General features: G+C 28.6%; 2 protein-coding genes across 4 annotated transcripts; one reads left to right on the plus strand and one right to left on the minus strand.

Annotated features, from left to right (window-relative positions):
- Positions 1-536: 536 nt before the first annotated feature.
- Positions 537-21,075, minus strand: LOC134835911 (eukaryotic translation initiation factor 4 gamma 1-like). Of its 3 annotated transcripts, none has more exons than XM_063850922.1 (14): positions 16,950-18,235; positions 15,740-15,957; positions 15,197-15,673; positions 14,075-14,298; positions 13,930-14,006; positions 8,026-8,238; positions 5,206-6,832; positions 5,021-5,144; positions 4,183-4,329; positions 3,125-4,120; positions 2,913-3,059; positions 2,054-2,264; positions 1,877-1,990; positions 537-1,554 (listed from the first exon to the last, which is right to left on the minus strand). In XM_063850922.1, the coding sequence occupies exons 1-14, from the start codon at positions 17,446-17,448 to the stop codon at positions 1,475-1,477; spliced, it is 5,154 nt and encodes a 1,717-aa protein (XP_063706992.1). In that variant the 5' UTR covers positions 17,449-18,235; the 3' UTR covers positions 537-1,474. The 3 variants fall into 3 exon arrangements, with proteins under 3 accessions (XP_063706992.1, XP_063706993.1, XP_063706994.1); XM_063850923.1 differs by having other exon boundaries at positions 8,026-8,235; positions 16,950-18,234; XM_063850924.1 differs by lacking the exon at positions 16,950-18,235 and adding an exon at positions 20,588-21,075 and having other exon boundaries at positions 540-1,554.
- LOC134835912 (ADP-ribosylation factor-like protein 16) lies at positions 13,145-14,030 on the plus strand. Its single transcript, XM_063850925.1, has 2 exons — positions 13,145-13,631; positions 13,685-14,030. Exons 1-2 carry the CDS (start codon positions 13,331-13,333, stop codon positions 13,909-13,911), a joined length of 528 nt encoding a protein of 175 aa, XP_063706995.1. The 5' UTR covers positions 13,145-13,330; the 3' UTR covers positions 13,912-14,030.
- Positions 21,076-23,041: the final 1,966 nt, after the last annotated feature.

The raw sequence follows: 23,041 nt of genomic DNA on the forward strand, positions 1-23,041 counted from the left end.
TAAATATGTATTTAATAATGTAGCTTCTTTCATAACATTTCTTCGCGATTTTTTTTTATTTTGGTAGTGTATATATAATATATTTATCTTTTTTTTTAACTTTATCATTAATTACTTTTAACATTATTATGCTTAGTTTAACTTTTTTTTGCTCTGTAGGTATATTTTGCCCTATTTTATAAATGATGGCGATTTTTTTACAAGTTTTTTTTTGCTCTAAATTTATCAGTAGCCCATCATTTTGCGAATAAAATAAAATAACGGACTAATAAATAAAAAAAAATCTTCTTTTTTTGAGACAGAATCCAAACAAAAGAGTGAGTTTGCGTGACGAACGATAAAAAAATGATAACATAAAAAGCTTAAACATAAAAAACAATCACTTATATGATAAACATTCATTTGATATAAGTAACGAATTTGATAATAATAGCTAATAATGATATACAAATAAAATAAAATAAAATAAAACGAAACAAAAAATGTCATTAGTCTAAAATTTTTTGCTTTATTTCTATAATAATAATAATAAATTGAGTGATTTATAACGTTATTTTTAATTTTTCTTTCATATAAATCAAAAAAAAAAAGTTTTTATTTCTTCTTTTATATAATAATTAATATATCATAATAAAATAACAAATACATGGCTTTTAAATTAAATATTCTTCATCAAGCAAATTAATTAATTATATATTTAAATATCTATTTGTTCCTTCGTCAAAAGAAACTTTTTTTTATTTTTTCTTCAAAAACTCATAAAGGTCACTTCTTTTTATTTATAACGGGAGAAATTATATATTTTGCGAGTACGCATTTAGTTTATTGACTATTTTCATGTTTCTTGATTTTTTTTCACTAATTTTAAATTTATTATACACAAAAGAAATTTTAATTGTCATTCATTCAAAAAAAAAATAATAATTATAATATTCACATTCATCATCGCGATTATACATTTAAACATATATGTTTTCTTTTTAATTATTTAAATTATATTTTTTTATGATAAACCCTGTCCCACAAAAAAAAATTAAAATATTTTTTCGTTTTTTTTTTCTTTTAACAAGGATAGAGCAAAATTTGATTTTGATTGATTTAATGAATGAATTTTCGCTTGATTCCTAAAACGAAATAATTTTCTTCCTTCTTTTTTTTTTGTTATATTTTTACACACTATCTAATTATTAATTGTTATTTCTAACCGTCTATCTATTTTTTTGCGTTGTTATATACTTTTTTTAATTGTTTCAAATATAAACAAGTTTTTTTCTTCCCTTCTTCAAGTAACTTCACTTAGGAAAAATTTCTTTATTTAATTTTTTTTCATTCCCTACTATACAAAATCAAAAGAGAGTGAACGATCGATGACGAAATTTATTTTTCTTCCTTTTTTTTTGTAAAAAGACGCGGTTTCAAAATATATTTGTTTTTAAAATTTCTTTTCTAAAGTTTCTAGTTTTTTTTTAGTAAATTAGGCAGCTTCTGAATCATCCGAGTCACTAGGGTCACATAAGCCAACGAAAAAGGCTTTTAAACTGAGCATGCAAACACCTGAAATTGAAAAAAAAAATAGAAATTTCGTTAAAATTTTGATATTTAAAGAAATTATTGAAAATTAAAAAAAAATCTTTAAAGAAAATTTCAAACAACAAAAAATAAATAAATAAAATTATTTGAAAATTAAAGAAAATAAAATTAAAAAATAATAATAAAAATATATTTTTTTTTAAATTAAGAAAAAATTTAACCAAATAATAATATTAATTTGATTAAAAAAATAATAATTTAAAATAAATAAAACTTAAACTTATAATTTAAAAAAAAAATTAAAAAATTCGTAATTTAAGAAATTAAAAAAAAAAATAATTTTTACCTTTTCCCGCAGCATCCATGGCATTGCTGGTGTTATCGTCTCTCCACGCGAAGAATCCGTCCCGAGATATGGTATAATTCTCTGATAAGGCTGAACAAATTTGTAAGAGGAGTCCTGAAATATCGACAGAAAAAAAACGTTAAAAAGTGTAAAAAAAATATTTTACTAAAAATTCACCTCCTGGATATTCTAATGACTTGCAAACATTTTGAACAGCATAAAGTACTTCTAATTCCCGTTCACCCTTGCAATCGATATATTTACGCAGCAGGTCGCATCGCGTCGAAAACAAATCTTCATTCAATTTGCCACCTTCTATGCAAAATCCGACTGTGGCAGCTGTGAGAGCTCGCATAAATTCTTTACTTTCCGTATTTTGGACATTTGCCTAAAAGCATAAATTAAAAATAAAAATTAATTTAATTAAATTTTAATTTAATTTTAATTTAATTTTAATTTAATTTTAATTTAATTTTAATTTAATTTTAATTTAATTTTAATTTAATTTTAATTTAATTTTAATTTAATTTTTAATTTTTTAATTTTTTAAATTTTGTTTATTTTTATTTAATTTAATTTTTTAATTTTAATTTAATTTTTTAAATTTTATTTTAATTTAATTTTAATTTTAATTTTAATTTAATTTTAATTTAATTTTAATTTAATTTTAATTTAATTTTAATTTAATTTTAATTTAATTTTAATTTAATTTTAATTTAATTTTTTTAATTTTAATTTAATTTAATTTTAATTTAATTTTAATTTAATTTTAATTTAATTTTAATTTAATTTTAATTTAATTTTAATTTAATTTTAATTTAATTTTAATTTAATTTTAATTTAATTTTAATTTAATTTTAATTTAATTTTAATTTTAATTTTAATTTAATTTTAATTTAATTTTAATTTAATTTTAATTTAATTTTAATTTAATTTTAATTTAATTTTAATTTAATTTTAATTTAATTTTAATTTAATTTAAACAATCTTAATTAATTAATTAAAAAATTTTAAAAAAAATATTTAAATAAATTACCTGAATCCATTCGTGAATTATATGATCGTCCTTTGGGTCCTTTAAAGTTTTAAGTAATTCTTGTAAGCGTTCCTTAATCTTATTTGCATCTGTTAGTTTCGATGAGACTTGAGGTTGACTACTGTTGTCTGCTAAATATTCTAATTTCTGTTGAAAAAAAAATTTTTTTCGTTAAAAATTGATTTTTTTTGCAGAAAATTTGTAAAAATTACATGTTTAGCAATAAAATCTGCGACATTTGATGCGTCATCTCCTAAAAATTGTTCGACCTTCAGACGAGAGGCAGCCCAAATCTCCCGCACTCTGCCAGGTCCGTAGAGTTTCACAAGCTGTCCGAGGAGCGCGACGAGCATCTTGCCGCCGAAACACGCCTCAATCACACTACCTGAGTATTTGAAGAGCTCTTCGAGCGTTATGAAGTTGGCATTTAGCGTTTCGCCCAGCAACACGGCGGTATAGTCGAAAATGAGCGGAACATCCGGCTCAAAGTCAACAATCGCCTCGATATACTGCTTAATGGCGTGCTTGTATTCCTCCGTCGTCAATAACGAGACTTTTTTGCTGCTGAGACAATGGAAGCACATTTTGGAGACAGCTTCGCGCCACGTTTCCTTCTTCTCGAGCGCGAGATAGTGCATTTCGCGTACAGCGACCCATCGATTTTTCCGCGCAATTTGCTCGGCAAAGTCCTCCGCGAACTCGGCGAGATTTTTATTCGTGAGATATTCGCCGATCAGCGTCGACATGATGTTGGAAATTTTCTTGCACTCGTCCGCGGGCGGTTCGACGTTCAAATTGAAGTCGGCAGCGGGTGCAGGCTCCTGTTGCGATCGTCGTCCCATGATTTGCGAGTGGGAATGCGCGTTGTTGTCGCGACTCGTTGACGATTGACGGGACAAGCCGCCCGGCGTGAAGCTACGTGACGGGCCGTTCATGCCGTCACGATGCCGCGAATTTTCGCGGGAATTTTGGCGATGCATGTTGTTGCCGCCCCTATTGTTATTGCTATTACTATAATTATCGTATTTATTGCTATTGTATTGTTGATTATCGCGGAAGGAGAGACTGCCGCTGAGCGACATGGGACCGCTGCCCGTGTCTTCTGAGGAGAGGGATTCGAAGGGATTCTTCGACATTGTGTTAAAACCGCCCGATGGCCCGAGGCGCATCGTTGGAGGACCTAATTTGATTTCACCCGTTGACATGTTCTGCGGGAAAAAATAAATTTTTATGAAAAATCTGGTAAAAATCGAAAAAAAAATTGATTTACAGTCTTGACTTTTCCAATATCGAACGATTGTTGTTGAACTCTGCTCTTCGTGTTTGGCGTCATCCAGCCGTCATTGTCTTTTTTGTTAGAAAATTTACCCATGCTTCCGCCTCGTCGATCTTTTTGAGGAGTTTGGTAATTCAAAATCTACAAAAAAAAAAAAATAAATAAAATAAAAATTAATTATTTTTTATTTTCATTTTTTTTAAATAAAAGTCTAGCTTTTTGTTCGTTGACTTAAAAATAAAATACAAAAAAAAAATTTTAAAAAAATAATTTTTAAATTTTAAATTTAAGAATTTTTATTTGATAATTTTCGATTTCTGTTCCAAAAATATTTTTTTTACAATATTTTAAATATAAAAATACATTTAAATATCTTATAATTTTTTAAGTTAAATGAAATTTTTTTCAGATGAAATGCTCTGAATAAAATTCAAAATAAAGATTTATTAAATTAAAAAAATATTTTCCCTTAAAAACTTTAAAAAATTTAATTAAAAATAATTCAATAAAAAAATTAAAATAAATCAATTAAGATAAAAAAAAAATAAAAATTTTCTTATATTTAAATTCAACAATTTTAAGATATTTTTTCAATTTGTCAAAATTTTAAATATTATTCAAAAATAAATTTAAAGAAAGAAAAAAGAATTAAAAAAATTCTCTTAAAAATTAAATTTAATTCAAAAAACCTTAAAAAATCACAAAATTAACAAAATTAAAATAAAGTTTAAAAAAAATAATTAAAATTGATAAATTTAGAAATAATTTTAAAATTCTTTGATATTTTTTGGACCAAATAATTGTTCGATATTTTAAAATTAGACAAACTTACTTCAATATTTCTATGTTCTGTATCGAGTTCCTTTTGAATTTGTCCCATTGTCTTGGGATTTGTGTCTGATCGTCGTGGTTTCCAATTATTTTTTCTAAGATCTATCACATCCTTAACAGCAAACCTATTAAAAAAGATATTTTTTATAAAAAAAAACATAAAAAAAAATAATTTTTTGAGCTCACCTTATCCTACTACTAACTTGAACCTTTGATTTTTTATCACCAATTTCGTTCAATTTCTTGAAAGTATTTTCGAGCACCTTCTCCTTCGCCTCCATCCGCAGTCCAATTGTCGTGAGCAACTTGCAAAGGCATTCGAGCGAGTCCTCGTCGCCGTTATCGAGCAAGAGCGACACGCAGTTCAGCATAATTTTGTCGTTGAGCATTTCGATTTTGTACAATTCGCCGATGAAACGCACCGTGCCCACAGCCCGTCTTCGTATCTTGAATGCTTCCTCCTCCTGTTGCTCCTTCAATTCCTTGCGTTTGACTTCGTCGGTTTCCTTTTCGATTTCCTCATTTTTGATCGTTTGCCCGGATGTCTCGTCCTTGTGCTTCTCGAATTCGGCTTGGCACTGATTCAGCAGCATGACGCGGAACGTGACTTTCTTGGCGCTCGATGACGGCGCATTAATTTGCACCGCGGACAAGCGTTTGCAGACTTTTGCGTAAATCGTCGAGTAATTCGGCTCGGCAATGGCTTTCTCGAAGACCAACTTGATGCAGCCCTTGAGACGCTCCTCCGTGTCGATTTCCGTGCTCATCATCTCGTTCAGCAGAATGTCGAAATTCTCGGGCGTAAGTTTGTTCATGACACTGCGGAATTTCTTGTAAAGCTCGTCAGTCTCTTTTTCCTCCTTCGAACGCGTATCTTCGCCCGCGAGCATCTTGGGTCGCCAAGCATTTTCCACTTCGCGCAACTGCACGTCGTGCATCTTCAGCGATATCCGTTTGAGCGGTTCCTGATTCCGGGAGCCACTTTTGCCGCCTTGCTGGCGATTTCCCTGCTGCGAGGGCCGTTTGTTGTATGTCGGCATGTCGGATTTGTTCGCGAAACCGGGCATGATGCCTTGGAAGCCGCGCATATCGTTGCGATGCTGGTTGCCGCCGCCTCCCGCATGTCCCGGTTTGCCGCCCGGAATGAGGGCACGCAACAAACTCTCAGGTAGATTGGGCTTTTCTTTGGCGACGTCAGTTTTGCCGAGCACACGCAACTGCTCGAGCGTGTATTTCTTCTGGCCATCCGGATTGCAGGGGCTCCATTGACCCTCGATGTAGTCGATGGGTGCCGGGCGCGGTTTTTCCAGCGAACGAGATGCCGCCGACTTGAGGGGCTTCTCGAGCCTAATTGATTCTTCGGATTTGCGGTGCACTGGTTGCGAATGCAACGCCGATGGCGCCGTTTTCGAGGCATGAAGCGTCGCGACGGGCGTCACAGCTTCGTCATTTGCATTGATTTGATCGGCATCTGTCTTAATATCTACATTTTTTACATCGCTGTCCTCGACAGCTGCTGGAACAGATACTGGTGTCGTACTTTTTTCCTTCTTAAAACTAGTTTCCTCTACTTTTATTATCGTATTATTATTAACAATATTGCTATCTAATGAATTTTTATTATCTGTGGTTGTTGTTTCACTTGTCGTCGTCGTCGTCGTCTCGTCAATTTTCTCCGATGATGATGATTTTGTGGTTGTAGAAGTAGAAGTACTTATAGATTTGTCAGTCTCATCTTTTTTGGAAGGCGGTAAACTGCTGTTTGTGATTATATTTTTGTTTGTATCACTGGTAGGCTCAACTATCGTTTGTCCTGTTTGAAAAAAAATCAAAATATTAGTTTAATTTCTTACAAAAAATAAAAAAAAATTTTTTAATTAAAATTATTTCCTGACTAAATTCAATAATATTATTTTTGGCAAAAAAAAAATTAAGAAATTTTTTTATTATTTTTTTTTTCTAAAAATTATTATTTTTTTTTTTGTTTAATAATTTTAATCATTTAACAAATTTTTACTTAAATTTTTTTTTAATGTTAGGCCGCTCCAAATTTATTTCGAACTTTTTGTCCCAAAAACATTTTTTCAAAATGGGGAGGGCATCAAAAAAAAAAAAAATTTGAAATACTTTTTCATACAAAATGACAAATATTCAATAAATTTTTGACCTATGATCAATATTTTCGTTGTTTTTCACTGATTTTTGAAAAAATATTTTTAAAGAAGGAAATTCTTTATAATATATCATTTTCAATGCAAAAAGCTAAAAAAATATTTTTTTTTTTTTAAATTTCTTGTAAAATCATGCAAATATGCCAAAAAACGGTCATTTTTGATGAAATTTTTAACTTTTTTTTTTATTTTGCCCCATTGGATTTTCGACTTTTGAAATGGGGCATGGGACAAAAAGTTCAAAAAAAATTTGGAGCGGCCTTACTTTTTTTATATTTTTTAAAAAATCATGATATTTACTTATATGTTTCTTCATTATTCAAGGTCAAATAAATTCGATCATATTTTTCATTATTTGTCATGTAAATATTTTGATTTGACAAAAAAATGTAAATAATTTTTAATTTAATTTTATTTTCTTTTATTTTATTATTTTTTTTTTTTTTTGAGCTAGAAAAATCAATTTAGCTTTAATTTTTAAAAATAATTTTTAATTTTAAATTTCTATTCTTTTTAATTTTTCAATTTTTATTTAATTAATTAATAATTACTATTTTTTAATTTATTTATTTTTTTTTAATTAAATAATTTTTTTTTAATTTTTTACTAAAATTTAGAAAATAAAATTAATTAAAAATTAATTTAAATTAATTAAAAATAATTATTCTTTTTATTTTTAAAAATTGTTAATTTTTCTTTATTTTTTTCAACTCTGAATTTTATTTTTAAGTTTTATTTAAAATCAACGAAATTAAAAATAAACAATTAAATAATTTTTTTTTCTTGACTTCGTTGAATTTTGTCAAAACAAAAAATAATAAAAAAATTTTTTTACCTTGTTCTACATTACTCCGTTCAACAGATTGGACTTGTTCCCGTTGCTTCTTCGGCTCGAATGACTTGGCGTCGTAGGATAATGCGGATTCAATTACCGGCACAGGTTGCGGCAATGGAGGACTCATTTCTGTCGTCGTTGCTGGGACTGTTGCTGCGTCGGAAACAACTTCTACATACTCCGCACTGGTCTCCTGATTATTCTCAGCTGCTGCTGAAACGTGAAATAAACGAAAAAAAAAATTATTATTGAATACTCGCATGTAGACCTTGATAATGACACAGAAAAACAGTGCAGACGAGCGTTTTTTTTTGTGATGAGGTGGCTTAAACACACACAAAACAGTCGCTCGCAGATAAGAAAAATATAAAATTAAGAATTTTTTTTGGTCGCTACCAGAATCATTTTGTGGCTTTGTGACAAAACCTCCCATATTTCACAACAATTTCATTGACTTTTTTTTGAGGTTTTTGTTGTTTTTTTTTTGTTCTTTCACGTAAATTTATGTTTCTTTTGTCTCAAAAAGTAATATTTATTAGGTACTTTTACACGAGGCTACGACGCTACACGACGACTAGACGACAACTGACAAAGTTTTTGTTTAAATTAAATTAATTCAAATCATATTCATTCGCACAAACACATTGTCGTCGACTTCTTCGTCGCACCTCGTACATTTTTGACGACCAATAATCATCATACCTAGCATTAATCGCCGAACTTGCTTTGTTTTACGTGGATTTTTACTTTATTTTGCTGCTTTTACGAATACATGAAATACCAAAAAAAAACATCGAAAATTGAGCGATAATTTCAAGAAAGTCGATAAGATAATCAGGGATAATCAATTTAATAAAATTAATTAAAAATAAAAAAAAAATATTTTTTTTTTTAGTGAAAGTGATTTTTTTTCTCTCATTCTCTCTCAAAAATCAAAAAACGAGTTTTCATGAGGCGAGAAAAAAATGAGAATGTCAACTACAGTGCATTTTACTGTTTGTTAAGCCGGACGACCTTGGACCATTAATGCTTGTCCGTACACTCATAAATAAAAATATTCGAACATCTGTACGGCAAAAAAAAAACTTGAAAATTTTATGCGTTTAGAGAGGCGAAACAACGAAATTTGTTCATTCATTCAACGAACGGAAAAGAGGACGATAAAAACTATTGATTATGAATAAAATTAGTTATGAATGAGTTTGTTTTTTGCTTTTGTTAAATAAAATAAATATTTTCGTGCAAAAAATCGCACACACACGAAACGTTTAGTGCACAAAAAAAAAGTTCAATGATAGTTTTTAGAATGTGCAATGCAGGTTGTTGGTTGCCAGAATTGTACAGGGCGTTCAATTATTTTTTGACATTTTTTTTTTATATTTTAATTAAATATAGATTATTTATTTTTTTTTTATTTTTTGAGGTGATTTTTATTTTTAATTAAATTTTAAACTTTAAAAAAAGTTTTAAAAGAAAATTTATTTGTTGTGTTCTTAATTTGGGCTAATTTACTATATTTTAATGTTTTTAATCAGAAAATCTTTTGCTCGTTTTTTTTTTTAATTGATTCAATGTTAGTTCACTAATATCACAGGTTTTTGATAATTCGTTGTTTAATGATGATCCCTTGTAAAATACTGAGTTGGTTAGCAGGTTACTTGATGGTCTTAGTTGATTGTTTCTTCTCAAAAGGTAAGGCTGAACGTGTCCAACATGTGATATGTTTGCTCTTAGGTAATCGGACAAGAGACCTTTGACACATTTATAAATGAGGACAAGCACATTAAAGTTAATTCTCTGTTTGACACTCAATAATTCAGTTTGTTTCAACATATCACAGATTCTAGTACACCGATTTGATTCAGTCAGTGATCTTAAAAGTGCTTGGTTTTGGACTTTTTGTAATTCATTCAAATCAGTCTCGTTATTCAATATCGAAATTGAGCTTCAATAGTCTATGCAAAACCCAACCATAGATTTATACAGCATCAGTCTTGTTTCTCTATCAATCTTGTTTCTGTTCCTTATCAAGAAACCAACCTTCTTTGCAGTCTTTTTTTATCAGTTTTGAGGTTTTCCTTCATATTTAATTCTTCATCAATAGTGATTCACAAGTATTTGATTATTTTCACTCTTTTAATTGCTTCATCTTGTAAAATTAATTCGATATCAGTCATTAATGAACTGTCAAAATTTTTCATAAAATTCATTGTTTAAGAAATTTTTGCCATAAATTTTGATTTTTGAGTATTTTGAAGTCCATAAAATAAACTTTTTGATTTATTTTACATTAAAAATAATCAAAAATTGATTTATTTTTTTCAAAAAAAAAAAAATGTCAAATTTCATTTTTTTCTGTCAAAAATTTCGTTTACTTTTATTTTTATAATTTCCTCTAAAAAAGATTTAATGTTTAATAAAACTAAATTTGATTTAAATTTAATTTTTATTTCTAAATAATTAATATATGATAAAAAATTGATCGCTTCAAAATTTACAGAATAAATTTTAGAACTTTAAAATTTAAAATAAAATAAAAATTTAATAATTAATTCAAATTAAATATTTTAAGTTTTAATTAATTAAAAAAAATGATTATTTATTTAAAAAAAAAAATAAATTAACAAATCTAATATTTTTTTTAATTTTTAACTGAAATTATTTTTTTTTAATTTTAACTTTTTTTAACTTTTGAATTCATAAAATTTCAAATTTTAAAAAAAGTTAAAAATATCAAAAATATTAAATTTTAACCAAATTTTAATTTTTTTTTTATTTTTTCAACTAAAAATTGCCTCATTAATTTCACCAAAATAAAAAAAAAATTATCAAAAAAAAAATAAATAAATGCATTTAAATTAAAAATCCCCTGTCCTCCTCACACATGTTCAACATTCATTTTTTTTCGCGAGATGACATAATCTTATTAAATACTCCGCACACTCACACACAAAAACTCGCAAAGTAAACGAATGACGAACGAGATGTTTACGCTCACTTGCTCACTTTGTACTCTTAAAACTGCAAAAACCAAAAATAATATTCTCAAATCTTAATAACTTGAATGGAATTTGTGACGTCATCTTTTGGTTCTCTTTGCACGTCAAAATTAAAATGCAAAAAAATAGGAGGATTGTCTTGCCTTGTGACTTCCATGCATTTGCAATTTTTTAACTAGCACAAAAAAAAATTTTTTTTGATCTTGATCTCTGACTGACGTCCCTTTTATAGCAAATTTTTAATTTAATTATTTGGACCGAAAAAAAAATTATTCGTTAGATATTGCAGAGGCGTTTAAGTTTTTTTTTTCTTTAATTTTGAATCACCTCACAATATTTAAAAATATCAACATAGACACAGACTTTTATATTATATTATTCAACGATCTATTAATAACAAGGGTATGACCGGCGATGATATGCGAGTGTTGGGATGATATAAAAAAAAAATGCGAGACACCGATGATGTGAAAGTCCTCAAAGGTCTCCTCTCTCACTTAAAAATCAACAAAAATCTCGTTTTTTTGTTGAACTTACTTGAAAAAAATGACACGAGACAGTTCTTATCGCTGCGTTTTTTTTTTAATTTTATTTACTTGCAAATATTCGTTAAAATGTTGCACTTTACTTGAGAGTTTCTATTTTTTTTAGCTTATCTCTTAATTAGTCTTCACAAAAAATTAACACTTAGTTGTAAAAAAATTCAGTCTTTTTTTTCACTCAATATTTTTTTTTAACGTAAGGAACGTATTTTTTTAATTTTTTTTAATAAAAATTTGGTTTGTCCTTCAAATTATTTTTTTATAATAAAAAAAATTGCACTTTTTTTCTAATAAAAAAAAATAAAAATTTGAGAAAAAAATTATATAGAGCAGCTCATGGCTGTCAATATACTGAAATTTTTGCGAGTAAAGTCTTATGGATAGCAAAATGTAGTAATTGAATCTTGTCTCAATTCATGAACACATGAATTTCGTGTGTGCGTTTAAAAAAGTAAAATAAAAAGGCAGTAAATTTGTAGAAGAAAAGAGAATGTAGTTAAAATTTTTGTGTTTGTGTGTGGGGGACATATGCGAATCACATGTGATTGATTGTGAGTGTGCGAGAGAGAGACTTTGAGAGAGACTGCAAGATAAGTGTTAATATCATGGAGAGGTGCGAATGGAGATGCACGGTTATTTATTCAGGTGCAATAAATTTTGAGTTATTTTTATTTTTTTTTTGTCTTCGGAGAACAATGAAAAGTTGCTTGGCAACAGAATTTTTTGGATTAAAAAAAATAATTTTTTTTAATTTTTTTTTTAATATAAAAATTATTATTTTTTTAAAATTAATTTTAAATTAATTAGTTAATAAATTTAAATTTATTTAAATTTTATTTAAATTTAAATTGTAATTTAAAATATTTTTTTTATTCAACAAACTTTTTAAACTAAAAATAGAAAAAAATATCTTTGGAAATTTTCGGAATTAATTTTTTTATTTAAATGAATTAAATTAAAGTCAAAAATATTGAAAAAAAAAATGAAATTTAGCTCGATTCTTTTTCTTCATTTTAGCTCATATTTGAAACTTTGATAATATTTTTAAAAAATCGAAAATTAAGCATCAATAAATGCAAAAAAAATTAGTTTTATCAAAAAAAATCATCATACTTTTGTCAATTTTTTTTTCAATATTAAATTTTTTTATTGAAGAATGATTTTAAATCCCAAATAATTTTTGCTCGAATCGATAATTATGATTTCTTATCGTTTTTTATTTTTTTTATTATTTTATTTATTTATTTTTTTTTTTTTTTTTTTGAATAAAAATTTTGCATGTATTAATTTAGACATAGATTTCTTATTTTACGTATTTTTTTACGGATTTTCAAATTTTTCAGTTTACAAGCTAAATTTATAAAAAAAAAAAAATCGATATTTTTTTCAAATTTCAATATTTTCGTATTTTTGTGTTATTTTTTTTTTTAAATATAAAAATTCTCAAAAAATGAAAATATTTCGTAAAAATTAAAAAATTGAAATATATTGAGCTTCATACTCTACTCGGAAATCATAACACAATGATTCGCAACTGATAATTTTTCGAATTAGAATCTACTGACATCAAAGGTCACACTGATAAGAAATCTCATTGAACATTTTTCACATTTCAATCGCTTTGAACATTAAAAATATCCAATTTGGCAACTCGCATTCGATACAATGCCAGCTGATGCGTGTCATAGCGACCATTTATCGATCAAACGTTCCCCATGAGAAAAACATAAAATTTAAAAAATTTCCTCGTGACACACGGAAAAAATGTCAATTTTATGCTTAGGTCCCAAAGGTTCGGGCAAAACGTTGCTCTTGAATGCCCTGCAAGACCCAGATTCCGTAAATGACACAACGCACTCGATTTCGACGATTGGCACGAACATCTTCACCATCAAGCTGCCCGTGAAAGAGACGGAGGGCAAGAAAAAAACAAATGCCAAGCAATACGTTCAAATTCGCGAACTGGGAGGCACAATGGCACCCATGTGGAAAAATTACTACGATGACGTCGAAAAGATCATGTATGTCATTGACACGTCGAATTTGTGTCAAATTTCCGCAGCTGGTGAGTTTTTTTCGAAATTTCTCAAGAAATTTTTAAAAAATTATTTTTTTCAGGAGTTCTTTTGTACTCAATTCTCTCCGAGCCGCGATTGCAACACGTGAAAATCATCATAATTCTCACAAAAATGGACTTTTCGTATCGTCAAATGCGAAATGAGGCTCTTTTGATGATGCAAATGCGTGAGTTGGAGAAACAAGTCTCCCAAAAATTGACGATTATGCAAGCGAGTGCCATCTCAAACGAAGGAATTGACGAAATTTTCGACTGGTTGGCGAAATAAATGGTTGAAAGCACTTACGTTCACTTGTTACTTCATCTGTTACTTGACTAGACTTGACTTCGTTCTCAGCATCAACGTGCTTCTGTGTTTCAATTCTACGAAAATGCAAGAAAATTGTGTTAAATATACGAAAAAAAAAAGTTGTTGGTTGAAAAAATCTTACTTTTTCTTATTTTTGACGATATTTTGTTTGGGCGTTATGTCGGGTCCATCCATTTTGGCGGAAACCACGGGCGTTTCTGTCTGTAAAATGTGTTGTGCGTCTGACGACTTTGCGACAGACGACGAGGATAACGGTTGCCCCGGAATAAATTCTGGCGGAAGATTGTCCGATGATCTGCCAGTCTCACTACTACAGTCATTGTCCAATGTGGATGTCGTTGATGCCTGAAATTTGAGTAAAAATTATTAAAATTTGATTCAGTATTCAAGAAAATTTAAAGAAATTTATAAAAATCTTTGAAAATTTTAATATGAACTTAAAATGAAAATTTAAAAAAAATTGTTTAGAAGAATTTATAAAAAAAATACTTTTTGTCCCAAAAACTTTCTTTAAAATGGGGGGGGGGCAAAAAAAATTTGAAATAAAAAAATGACATAATTCAAACAATTTTTGAAAATGAATATTTTAGTTTTTTAATGGTCTACATTGATTTAATATTTAAAATTAAAATTTCTTTTAAAAAATTTTGAAACATATTTGAAAGAAAATTTTTTTTTTTCGTTTTTCAATAAAAAATTCATTAAATATTAAAAATTTTAAAGTTTTTTGAAAAATTCTTGAATATTTAAAAAAAAAACAAAGCTTTTTTGACTTTTAAAATGGGGCATGGGACAATTGGAACCTTAATTTAAAGTAATTTTTTAATATTGAAAAAATTAAAATATTTGTGAAAAAATTTCTACGAAAATTGATTTTAAAAATTTTTTATTTGAAAAAATTAATAAATTGATAGAAATTGGTTTAAAAATGGAAAAATTCTCAATTAGTTTCATAAATTCAAAGAAAAAAATTTATTTATTTTTTATAATAATATCAAAAAAATAAAAAAAAATAAATTTTTGTGAAAAAAATGATTGTTAAAGACCTTCAAATTCAAATTAAATTTAAAAAAAAAATTATGAAAACTCATGATAATTTTTAAAAATTTAGAAAAAAAATTAATTTTAATAAAAAAAATAATAAATTTTAGGAAAAGAGTGAAAAAAATTAAAAATTTAACAAAAAATCAAAAACGCTGTCAAAATTTCAAGAAAATTCAAATTTTTTAAATAAAAATCTCACCGTTTCTGACACAGCTTCCACATTGACAATCTCATTCGTCACGGGATTCTTGATGGCAAGCGGTTTTTTGACTCGCGCGGGCGGCACTTGCGTTTGTTGCTGCTGCGCCACAGGCGCTGCCATCTGATTTGCCATGAGCGTTTGTTGCGGTATCGCGGTACCGGGCGGCATGGTTTGCACGGGCGCCGCCGTTGCCATTTGTGCCGTCGCTCCGCGCTGATTTGACGAAAACTGCATATTCTGATAGTACACGGGAGCATTGTAGCCCGCTCCGAATGGCCGATACATGGGCGTCGTTTGCACGGCACCGTATTGCATCTGGTACGGATTCACCATCGGGTATCCGGGCTGTTGTTGGTACGGGAAACCGGCATGCATGTAAATTTGTTGGGCGCCCTGCGTATTTATCAGCTGACTATTTAATGCGGGCTGACTGTTCACCGGAGGACGCATAACTGTGTTTACTGTGTTTAAATTCTGCAATAAAATAATTTTTTTTATTAAATTTTGATAAAATTTGGATTTTTTGAAGGGATTTCTTGCCTTTGTGGGTGCCCGTTGATACTGCTGTTGCTGAGACTGTCTCTGTTGTTGCTGTTGGTAGACCTGCTGTTGTGGATTTTTTTGGGAGCCATCGACTTGCGACTGTTGCGTTTGCGGAATTGCACCTCCGCGCACTATCTGTTGGGTATGGTGTCCTGTGACAGCATTTGTAAAGCCTGCTGCAACGTTTGCTTGCGAGGCATGATAATTATCTGTTCCTGAAATGCCAAAAAAATCTAATTTTATTAAAATTCATGACAAAAAAATAAAATTAACAAAAAATCTCAGTGAAATATCTTCAAAATATTTTTCTAATATTTTTCAAAAAGTCAAAACTTTCGAAGAAAATTTAAAAATTTCTTTAAAATAATGGAAATAAAATTATTTCTTTGAGAAATTTTCAACAATAATTTAAAATTTTCTTGAAATTATTTAAAATTTCTTATAAAAACTTCAAATTTTCTTATGAAATCATTAAAAAAAATTATTTTTTAAATATGAAAAAAATTCAACAAAATAAAATATTATTTGTTAAAAAATATAAATAAAAATTCAAAATGTAATTAATTTTTTTTGAGAAAATTTAAAGACAATTTAGTAATTTCTTTGAAAATATAAGAAAACAAAATATTTAAAAAATTTAAGAATATTTTTTTCTTAAGAAAATTATAAATGAAAGTCAGAATTTCTTTCAAAATTGAATAAGGCGAATAAATTTAATATTTTCAAAAAAATAAAAAAATAAATTTTTTTGAATTTTTTGTTTGTAATTTTTTAACGTTTTTAACGTTATAAACATTTATTTAATTCAGTTTATATTATTTTAAAAATTGAAAAATAAAAAATTCCCAAAATTTTTTGAAAAAAAAATAATTTTTTGACTTACGAAATTTTTTCAACATTTCAATAAAAATAATTAAATTTTCTTATTTTTTGTATAATTTTTTGAAAATAATTTTTCATGATTTTTTAATATAAAAATTCCAAAATATGTCAAAAATTTTTTGAAAAATTTTAAATTTGATTTTAAAAAATTAGTTTAAAATTTGAATTTGGTGAAAAACTTGAAGAAAAATTAAAATTTACTTAAAAATTTGATAAAAATTAAAATTTTCGATAAAAATTTGACGAAAATTCAAGTATTTTTCTCATTTTTTTTACAAGAAAAAAAAATATTAAAAGACCCAAAGCTGCTCGTGACGAAACTTACGTTGCTGATGCATGGCGCGATAATTGGAATGAGGAACTTGGACAGTGTTGTGATGATTGGCATTGTTATGGACAACTTGCTGTTGTGCCATCTTGTTTGGATGCTGCGAATGATTTTGTTGCTGTTGCTGCGGATTTTGTGTGGGCGCCTGATTCTGCGGCGCTTGCTGCGACGAATGACTAGGAGGCGGCGGCGGCGTGCCTTGAGCCACTTGCAAGTTATGATGTTGCTGCATATTCGCAACGAGGGCATTCGCATGATGATTCATTGGCTTAATTATGTTATTTTGGTTATTTGGCATGTTGGCGACAGCTGCGACGGCGGCAGCATGACTCGCCGCTAAATTGTGGAGTTGCTGCTGACTTTGTGGCTGCCCGGGATGCGGTCTGTGGGCACGCACCATCGGCATGGCGGGCATCATGCCGTGCGGATTGTGATGATTGCCGGAGTTTTGTTGGTTCGGGAGGGCACCGTAGCCGTTGTTGTAGCGCGAGACCATGTTTCGCAAGGAAATTTCCTCGTGTCTCCCGTGAAAAGAAAGAGATTTTTGTTGTTCGATGTTTGAGACGCGCGTTGCTTTGTGTGTGGCTTTGTTTGTTTGTTCGAGCTCAGTTTTCACTCCGACGAGACATTTCCGTCTCCTCCGATGGGCAAAACGTTGTTAGAACAAAGAAAATTGCAAGTATTGTTCAGCATCTCTGCGATGCACACTCATGCACACACATACACACAACTCGCACACACATACACACACACGTGAATCAATGAATTTTTGATGCTCCCATTTCCTTCCTTCGGTTCCAGCTTCGCTCGTGTCGCACTTCCGGGTCCCTTTTCGTCTCAATCCCGCGTTTCTGGCGAATTTTTCACACTCTGACGATGGCTTTTGCTGCGACTTTGTGTCAGAATTGGTTTTTTCTCCGCTGGCACAGGGCGTTTATGCAGCACTTTTGCTTTTTGTTTCGTTGCGCGACCTTAACAACAAGTTAACACGAAATTTACAGTTAATTTAAGTAAAAGACTAACGTTGCGCGTTTCTCGCGTCAATTAATGGCCTTTTTGCTCGCTTTCGATGCGAATTTTAGCAAATTTTACGAGATTAGGTTACGTCTTGGGAACTCTGATCCTCTCTTGCTGCACGATGAGTGGCTGTAATGGCGAAAAATTGGCCAATCGCAGTTCGCATACGGCGTCAACCAATCAGCGCGCAGCACAAAAATCGATAAAGGCAGGTGAGGCGGCTGAAAGTGATACATCAATTTCATTCGTCTCATTTTATCTCCCGCCGTCACGATAGATTTCGATATTTTGTCACGAGCCGCATTTCGCGATAGTCCCTTTTGCGCGCGCTGAATCACCCAAATTTAATTACCCACGAAATTTGCTAAAATTTTCCACAAAATACAAAACCAAAATATTAATCACACAAAATGAACGTACTTCCTCGAAAAATATTATTTATACTTTTTGATAACCTTTGACGTAAGTATTTATTTGTCGAATTTGAATTGAGGTCATTAACACAGGAAAAAAAAACATTTTTTTGAAGAAATTCCAATAAAGGATTTATCTCTTTCTTTGTAGAAAAATTAATTTTTTTTAAATGGATTTTTAATGAATTTTTGATGAAAAAATTGATGTTTTCAAATAAGATTTTGATTTACAAATTGAATTTTATTTTAAAAGAATTTCTGATAAGAATTTATAATTTTTTTTTTTATTTTTTAAAATTTCATAAATTTTTTAGGAAAATTTTAAAAAATAAGAATTTTTATTAATTAAAATTTTTTGTTTAAATTAAAATTAATTAATTTTTTTAATTTGGAAAAATATTCAATGTAAATTAATTTTTTTAGCAATTTTGATTTATTTTAAATCAAAATGAAAATTTGTAATAAAAAATCATTTTAAAATTCTTAAATTCTTTAAATTTTTATTTTCAAAATTTGTAAATTTATATTGAATTCAGGAGTCAATTTATATAAAAAATTCATTTTTTAAATACAAATTTAAACAAAAATTTTTGTAATTGATTAAAAATTTATTTGTCGAAAATTCTAACTAAAATCATTGCAAAAATTGAAAGTTTTTTTTTTTATCAAAAAGTAATTAAAAAATATATCTAATTTTTTCTTATAAGAAATTTCAGAAAATTTTGTTTTTTGACCTTTAACATTAATTTCTTGTAAGTTTTAATGAAAAGTAATTTTTTAAATGTTCAAAATTTTCATTAAAATAAAGTCCAATGTCCCATTTTAAAAATCGGAAATTCAATGGGACAAAAAAAAAAGTTTAATATATCACCAAAAATTACAGTTTTTTGTCTATTTTTATAATTTTTCAAGAAATTAAGAAAAAAATTCATATATTTTTAATGATTTTTCTTTGAAAGTCGTATTTCAACATGAATAATTTTCATAAAATAATTGAACTAATTTTTCAAAAATTTTTGACAATTATTTTTTATGAAATTATTTATTTATTTTTTAATTTAAATTTGCAAATCTCATAACTTAATTAATAATCAATTTAAAAAATAGCAAAAATAATGATAAAAATTAATTAAATTTTGTCATTCTGTATAAAAAATTCAAAACTATAAAAATATTTAAAAGTTTCAATTTTAAAAAATTATTTTAAATATCGACAAAATTTCCTTTTATATTTTGTAAAAAATTATAAAAAATTATTTTTAAAATAAATTAATAATTTTTTTTATCATTTTTCTTCCAAAATTCTTTAAAACAAAAATAATTTCTAATAAGATTTTAAAAACAAAAAAATTGCAATTAAAAAAATCATTAAAAGAACAAATCAAGAAAATTTCTCCAATTCGACTCATTAATACAATTTCGCACAATCCATCGTTGTAATTCCCGTTTCATTTCTCTCCGCCAATAAAAAAAACAAAAAATTGTAAAAAAAACACACGGTGAGATGCTGCTTTGCGAACCGCAGATGAAATCGGAACGAAATTCTATGTAGAGCGCATTGCCATGAAGAGGCATGATTTTCCCATGTTTTGTTGGGCATTGCTACACAGACACACACTTCAATCGCGTATCATATGTGTGACGGTATACGGAACGGAATGTCATCGCGACAACGACAACGACGACGAGAATGTGTGCGATGATGATTATGCAAGGTTCAAAACAAACCATTTTAAATCCATATGTTTTGTCGTGTCCTTGATTGGCACTCGGTGCATCGCATCTCCCCCGAGAAATGGCCCGTTTTGGCACGAAATTTCGACGTGAACGCGCGCCACCGCGACCAATTCATCGGAATTCCAAAGTGTTGAGGTTATTTGGAAACGTGTACAGTTTTTTTTTTGAGGCGCTCTTTCGTTGTCGTCACATTTCCGTGCCTGCCAAAGCAGAGCAAGGGACGTCGGAGGTTGTCCCACGGAGTCACGGGTCGTTCTAATTTTAGCTCCAAAATTGGTAAAATTAGAAAATCGAGACGAGACGAAGAGACCAACGTATGAGATCACACATCAATGTGGTGCGTGTCTGTGTGTGCGTTCAGTAATAATTGGCGATAAGAGTGACAGAGCAGCAGTGTCTTTTAATAATATTTTTTTTTCTTTTGCGACGACGAGACGAGAGACATTAGAGCAGCAAATTTCTTCTTACCTTGGGCATTCGGATTGAATTGTGCATTTGTGTTATATCTCTGTTGAGGTGCCGTCCCTTTGTGATTCATATTTTTGTTACTACTCATTTTTCTCGCTTCACTTCGTGCCACAATATTCGTTCGAGTCCGTTTTTTCTTCGATTCCTTCACTAATATTTAATATTATATATTTTTAAAACGTGTCACTTCTTTTTTTACTCCTATGTGTGTAGTGTGTGTCTAACTGAGTACGTAGATGAATGATGAAATTAAAAAAAAAGTATAATTTAATGTTTCTCTTTTAATAACTTTGCACAAGTTTCACATGGGTCCTTGTTAGTTCGTTGCGTTGGACATTATTTCCTCCTTATTTTTGTTATATAATTGTAAAATAACACTCCATTTTACCATAAAATTTTCGTGAAATTCTCTTTTATTTTTGAATGTGGATTCAATTTTGAATTGAAACTCACCACATGCTAATTCACCGTGTTTTCGTCAACTCGACCCAGCATGAGACAGACCCGAGGCAAAATTCCACTTGGCGTCATCCATTGATACCATCGGATAAAATAGGACCCCCACACCCCCTTGAATGAAAAACCTTTTTTTCAAAAAAAAAAAAAAATTACGACATATTTTTTTAACAAGATTCCTCATAAGACTTATTGAAAATGGAGTTTTTCATGTCAGTTCAAATTTTATAAAAATATTTATTTTTACAAAAATTTCAAATCAGGGTTCAAAAATTCACATTCCTGTTAGACTGCTATTAATCTTGTTGTACATAAATGGAAGACAGAAAGAGAATAATGTCATTATCTTCTTGGTTTTTAGGGAACTTTGGAGATTATTTGCTGAAAAAGTTTAATTAGAAAATGATCAGATACAGAATTAGTGGCACAGCCATGAAATGGTTTCAGAGGCTAGATGCAAAATCAGGAAATTTATACGAACGACATTCTGCCGCTCAATATTGGAATTGGTATTCCGCAAGGTACATCTTTTTCCTGTCTTTTATGTAAATAATTTGTTTTCGAATGAAATTTTTCTTAACGTTAAAAATGCATTATAAACCTATTTACGGATGATACTTTTATCTGATCTTTGACAGAAAACTAAATCAAGAAAAAAACTGTGTCAAAAACATGTCAAAAACTGTGTCAAAGCCATTTTTGTCAAATCTTGCTCCAAATGGATAAAAATTTGTCAGAGAGCTTTAATTTATCATTTTTAATCATTTTTTAACTCAAAACTGCTAAAAAATTGAAACTGAAAAAATTTTTTTCCTTTGACATAGTTTTGTTTTGAAAACTAAATCAAGAAAAAAACTGTGTCAAAAACTATGTCAAAAACTGTGTCAAAGTAATTTTTGTCAAATCTTGCTCCAAATGGATAAAAATTTGTCAGAGAGCTTTAATTTATCATTTTTAATCATTTTTTAACTCAAAACTGCTAAAAAATTGAAACTGAAAAAAATTTTTTCCTTTGACATAGTTTTGTTTTGAAAACTAAATCAAGAAAAAAACTGTGTCAAAAACTATGTCAAAAACTGTGTCAAAGCAATTTTTGTCAAATCTTGCTCCAAATGGATAAAAATTTGTCAGAGAGCTTTAATTTATCATTTTTAATCATTTTTTAACTCAAAACTGCTAAAAAATTGAAACTGAAAAAAATTTTTTCCTTTGACATAGTTTTGTTTTGAAAACTAAATCAAGAAAAAAACTGTGTCAAAAACTATGTCAAAAACTGTGTCAAAGCAATTTTTGTCAAATCTTGCTCCAAATGGATAAAAATTTGTCAGAGAGCTTTAATTTATCATTTTTAATCATTTTTTAACTCAAAACTGCTAAAAAATTGAAACTGAAAAAAATTTTTTCCTTTGACATAGTTTTGTTTTGAAAACTAAATCAAGAAAAAAACTGTGTCAAAAACTATGTCAAAAACTGTGTCAAAGCAATTTTTGTCAAATCTTGCTCCAAATGGATAAAAATTTGTCAGAGAGCTTTAATTTATCATTTTTAATCATTTTTTAACTCAAAACTGCTAAAAAATTGAAACTGAAAAAATTTTTTTCCTTTGACATAGTTTTGTTTTGAAAACTAAATCAAGAAAAAAACTGTGTCAAAAACTATGTCAAAAACTGTGTCAAAGCAATTTTTGTCAAATCTTGCTCCAAATGGATAAAAATTTGTCAGAGAGCTTTAATTTATCATTTTTAATCATTTTTTAACTCAAAACTGCTAAAAAATTGAAACTGAAAAAAATTTTTTCCTTTGACATAGTTTTGTTTTGAAAACTAAATCAAGAAAAAAACTGTGTCAAAAACTATGTCAAAAACTGTGTCAAAGTAATTTTTGTCAAATCTTGCTCCAAATGGATAAAAATTTGTCAGAGGGCTCTAATTTATCATTTTATAACTCAAAACTGCTAAAAAATTGAAACTGAAAAAAATTTTTTTCCTTTGACATAGT

Source organism: Culicoides brevitarsis, chromosome 3 (assembly GCF_036172545.1).
Source record: "Culicoides brevitarsis isolate CSIRO-B50_1 chromosome 3, AGI_CSIRO_Cbre_v1, whole genome shotgun sequence".
In the NCBI taxonomy this organism is placed as follows: domain Eukaryota; kingdom Metazoa; phylum Arthropoda; class Insecta; order Diptera; family Ceratopogonidae; genus Culicoides; species Culicoides brevitarsis.

What these genes read in the sequence shown, in the direction of transcription:
- LOC134835912 (XM_063850925.1), top strand. Translation starts at nt 13,331, where the DNA reads ATGTCAATTTTATGCTTAGGTCCCAAAGGTTCGGGCAAAACGTTGCTC. An exon ending in GTGTCAAATTTCCGCAGCTG is followed by an intron (nt 13,632 to 13,684) that starts GTGAGTTTTTTT and finishes TATTTTTTTCAG; the next exon opens with GAGTTCTTTTGTACTCAATT.
- LOC134835911 (XM_063850922.1), bottom strand. Translation starts at nt 17,448, where the DNA reads ATGGTCTCGCGCTACAACAACGGCTACGGTGCCCTCCCGAACCAACAA. An exon ending in TCGCGCCATGCATCAGCAAC is followed by an intron (nt 15,958 to 16,949) that starts GTAAGTTTCGTC and finishes TTGGCATTTCAG; the next exon opens with GAACAGATAATTATCATGCC. An exon ending in AGATGAAGTAACAAGTGAAC is followed by an intron (nt 8,239 to 13,929) that starts GTAAGTGCTTTC and finishes TTCACGTTTCAG; the next exon opens with CAGCAGCTGAGAATAATCAG.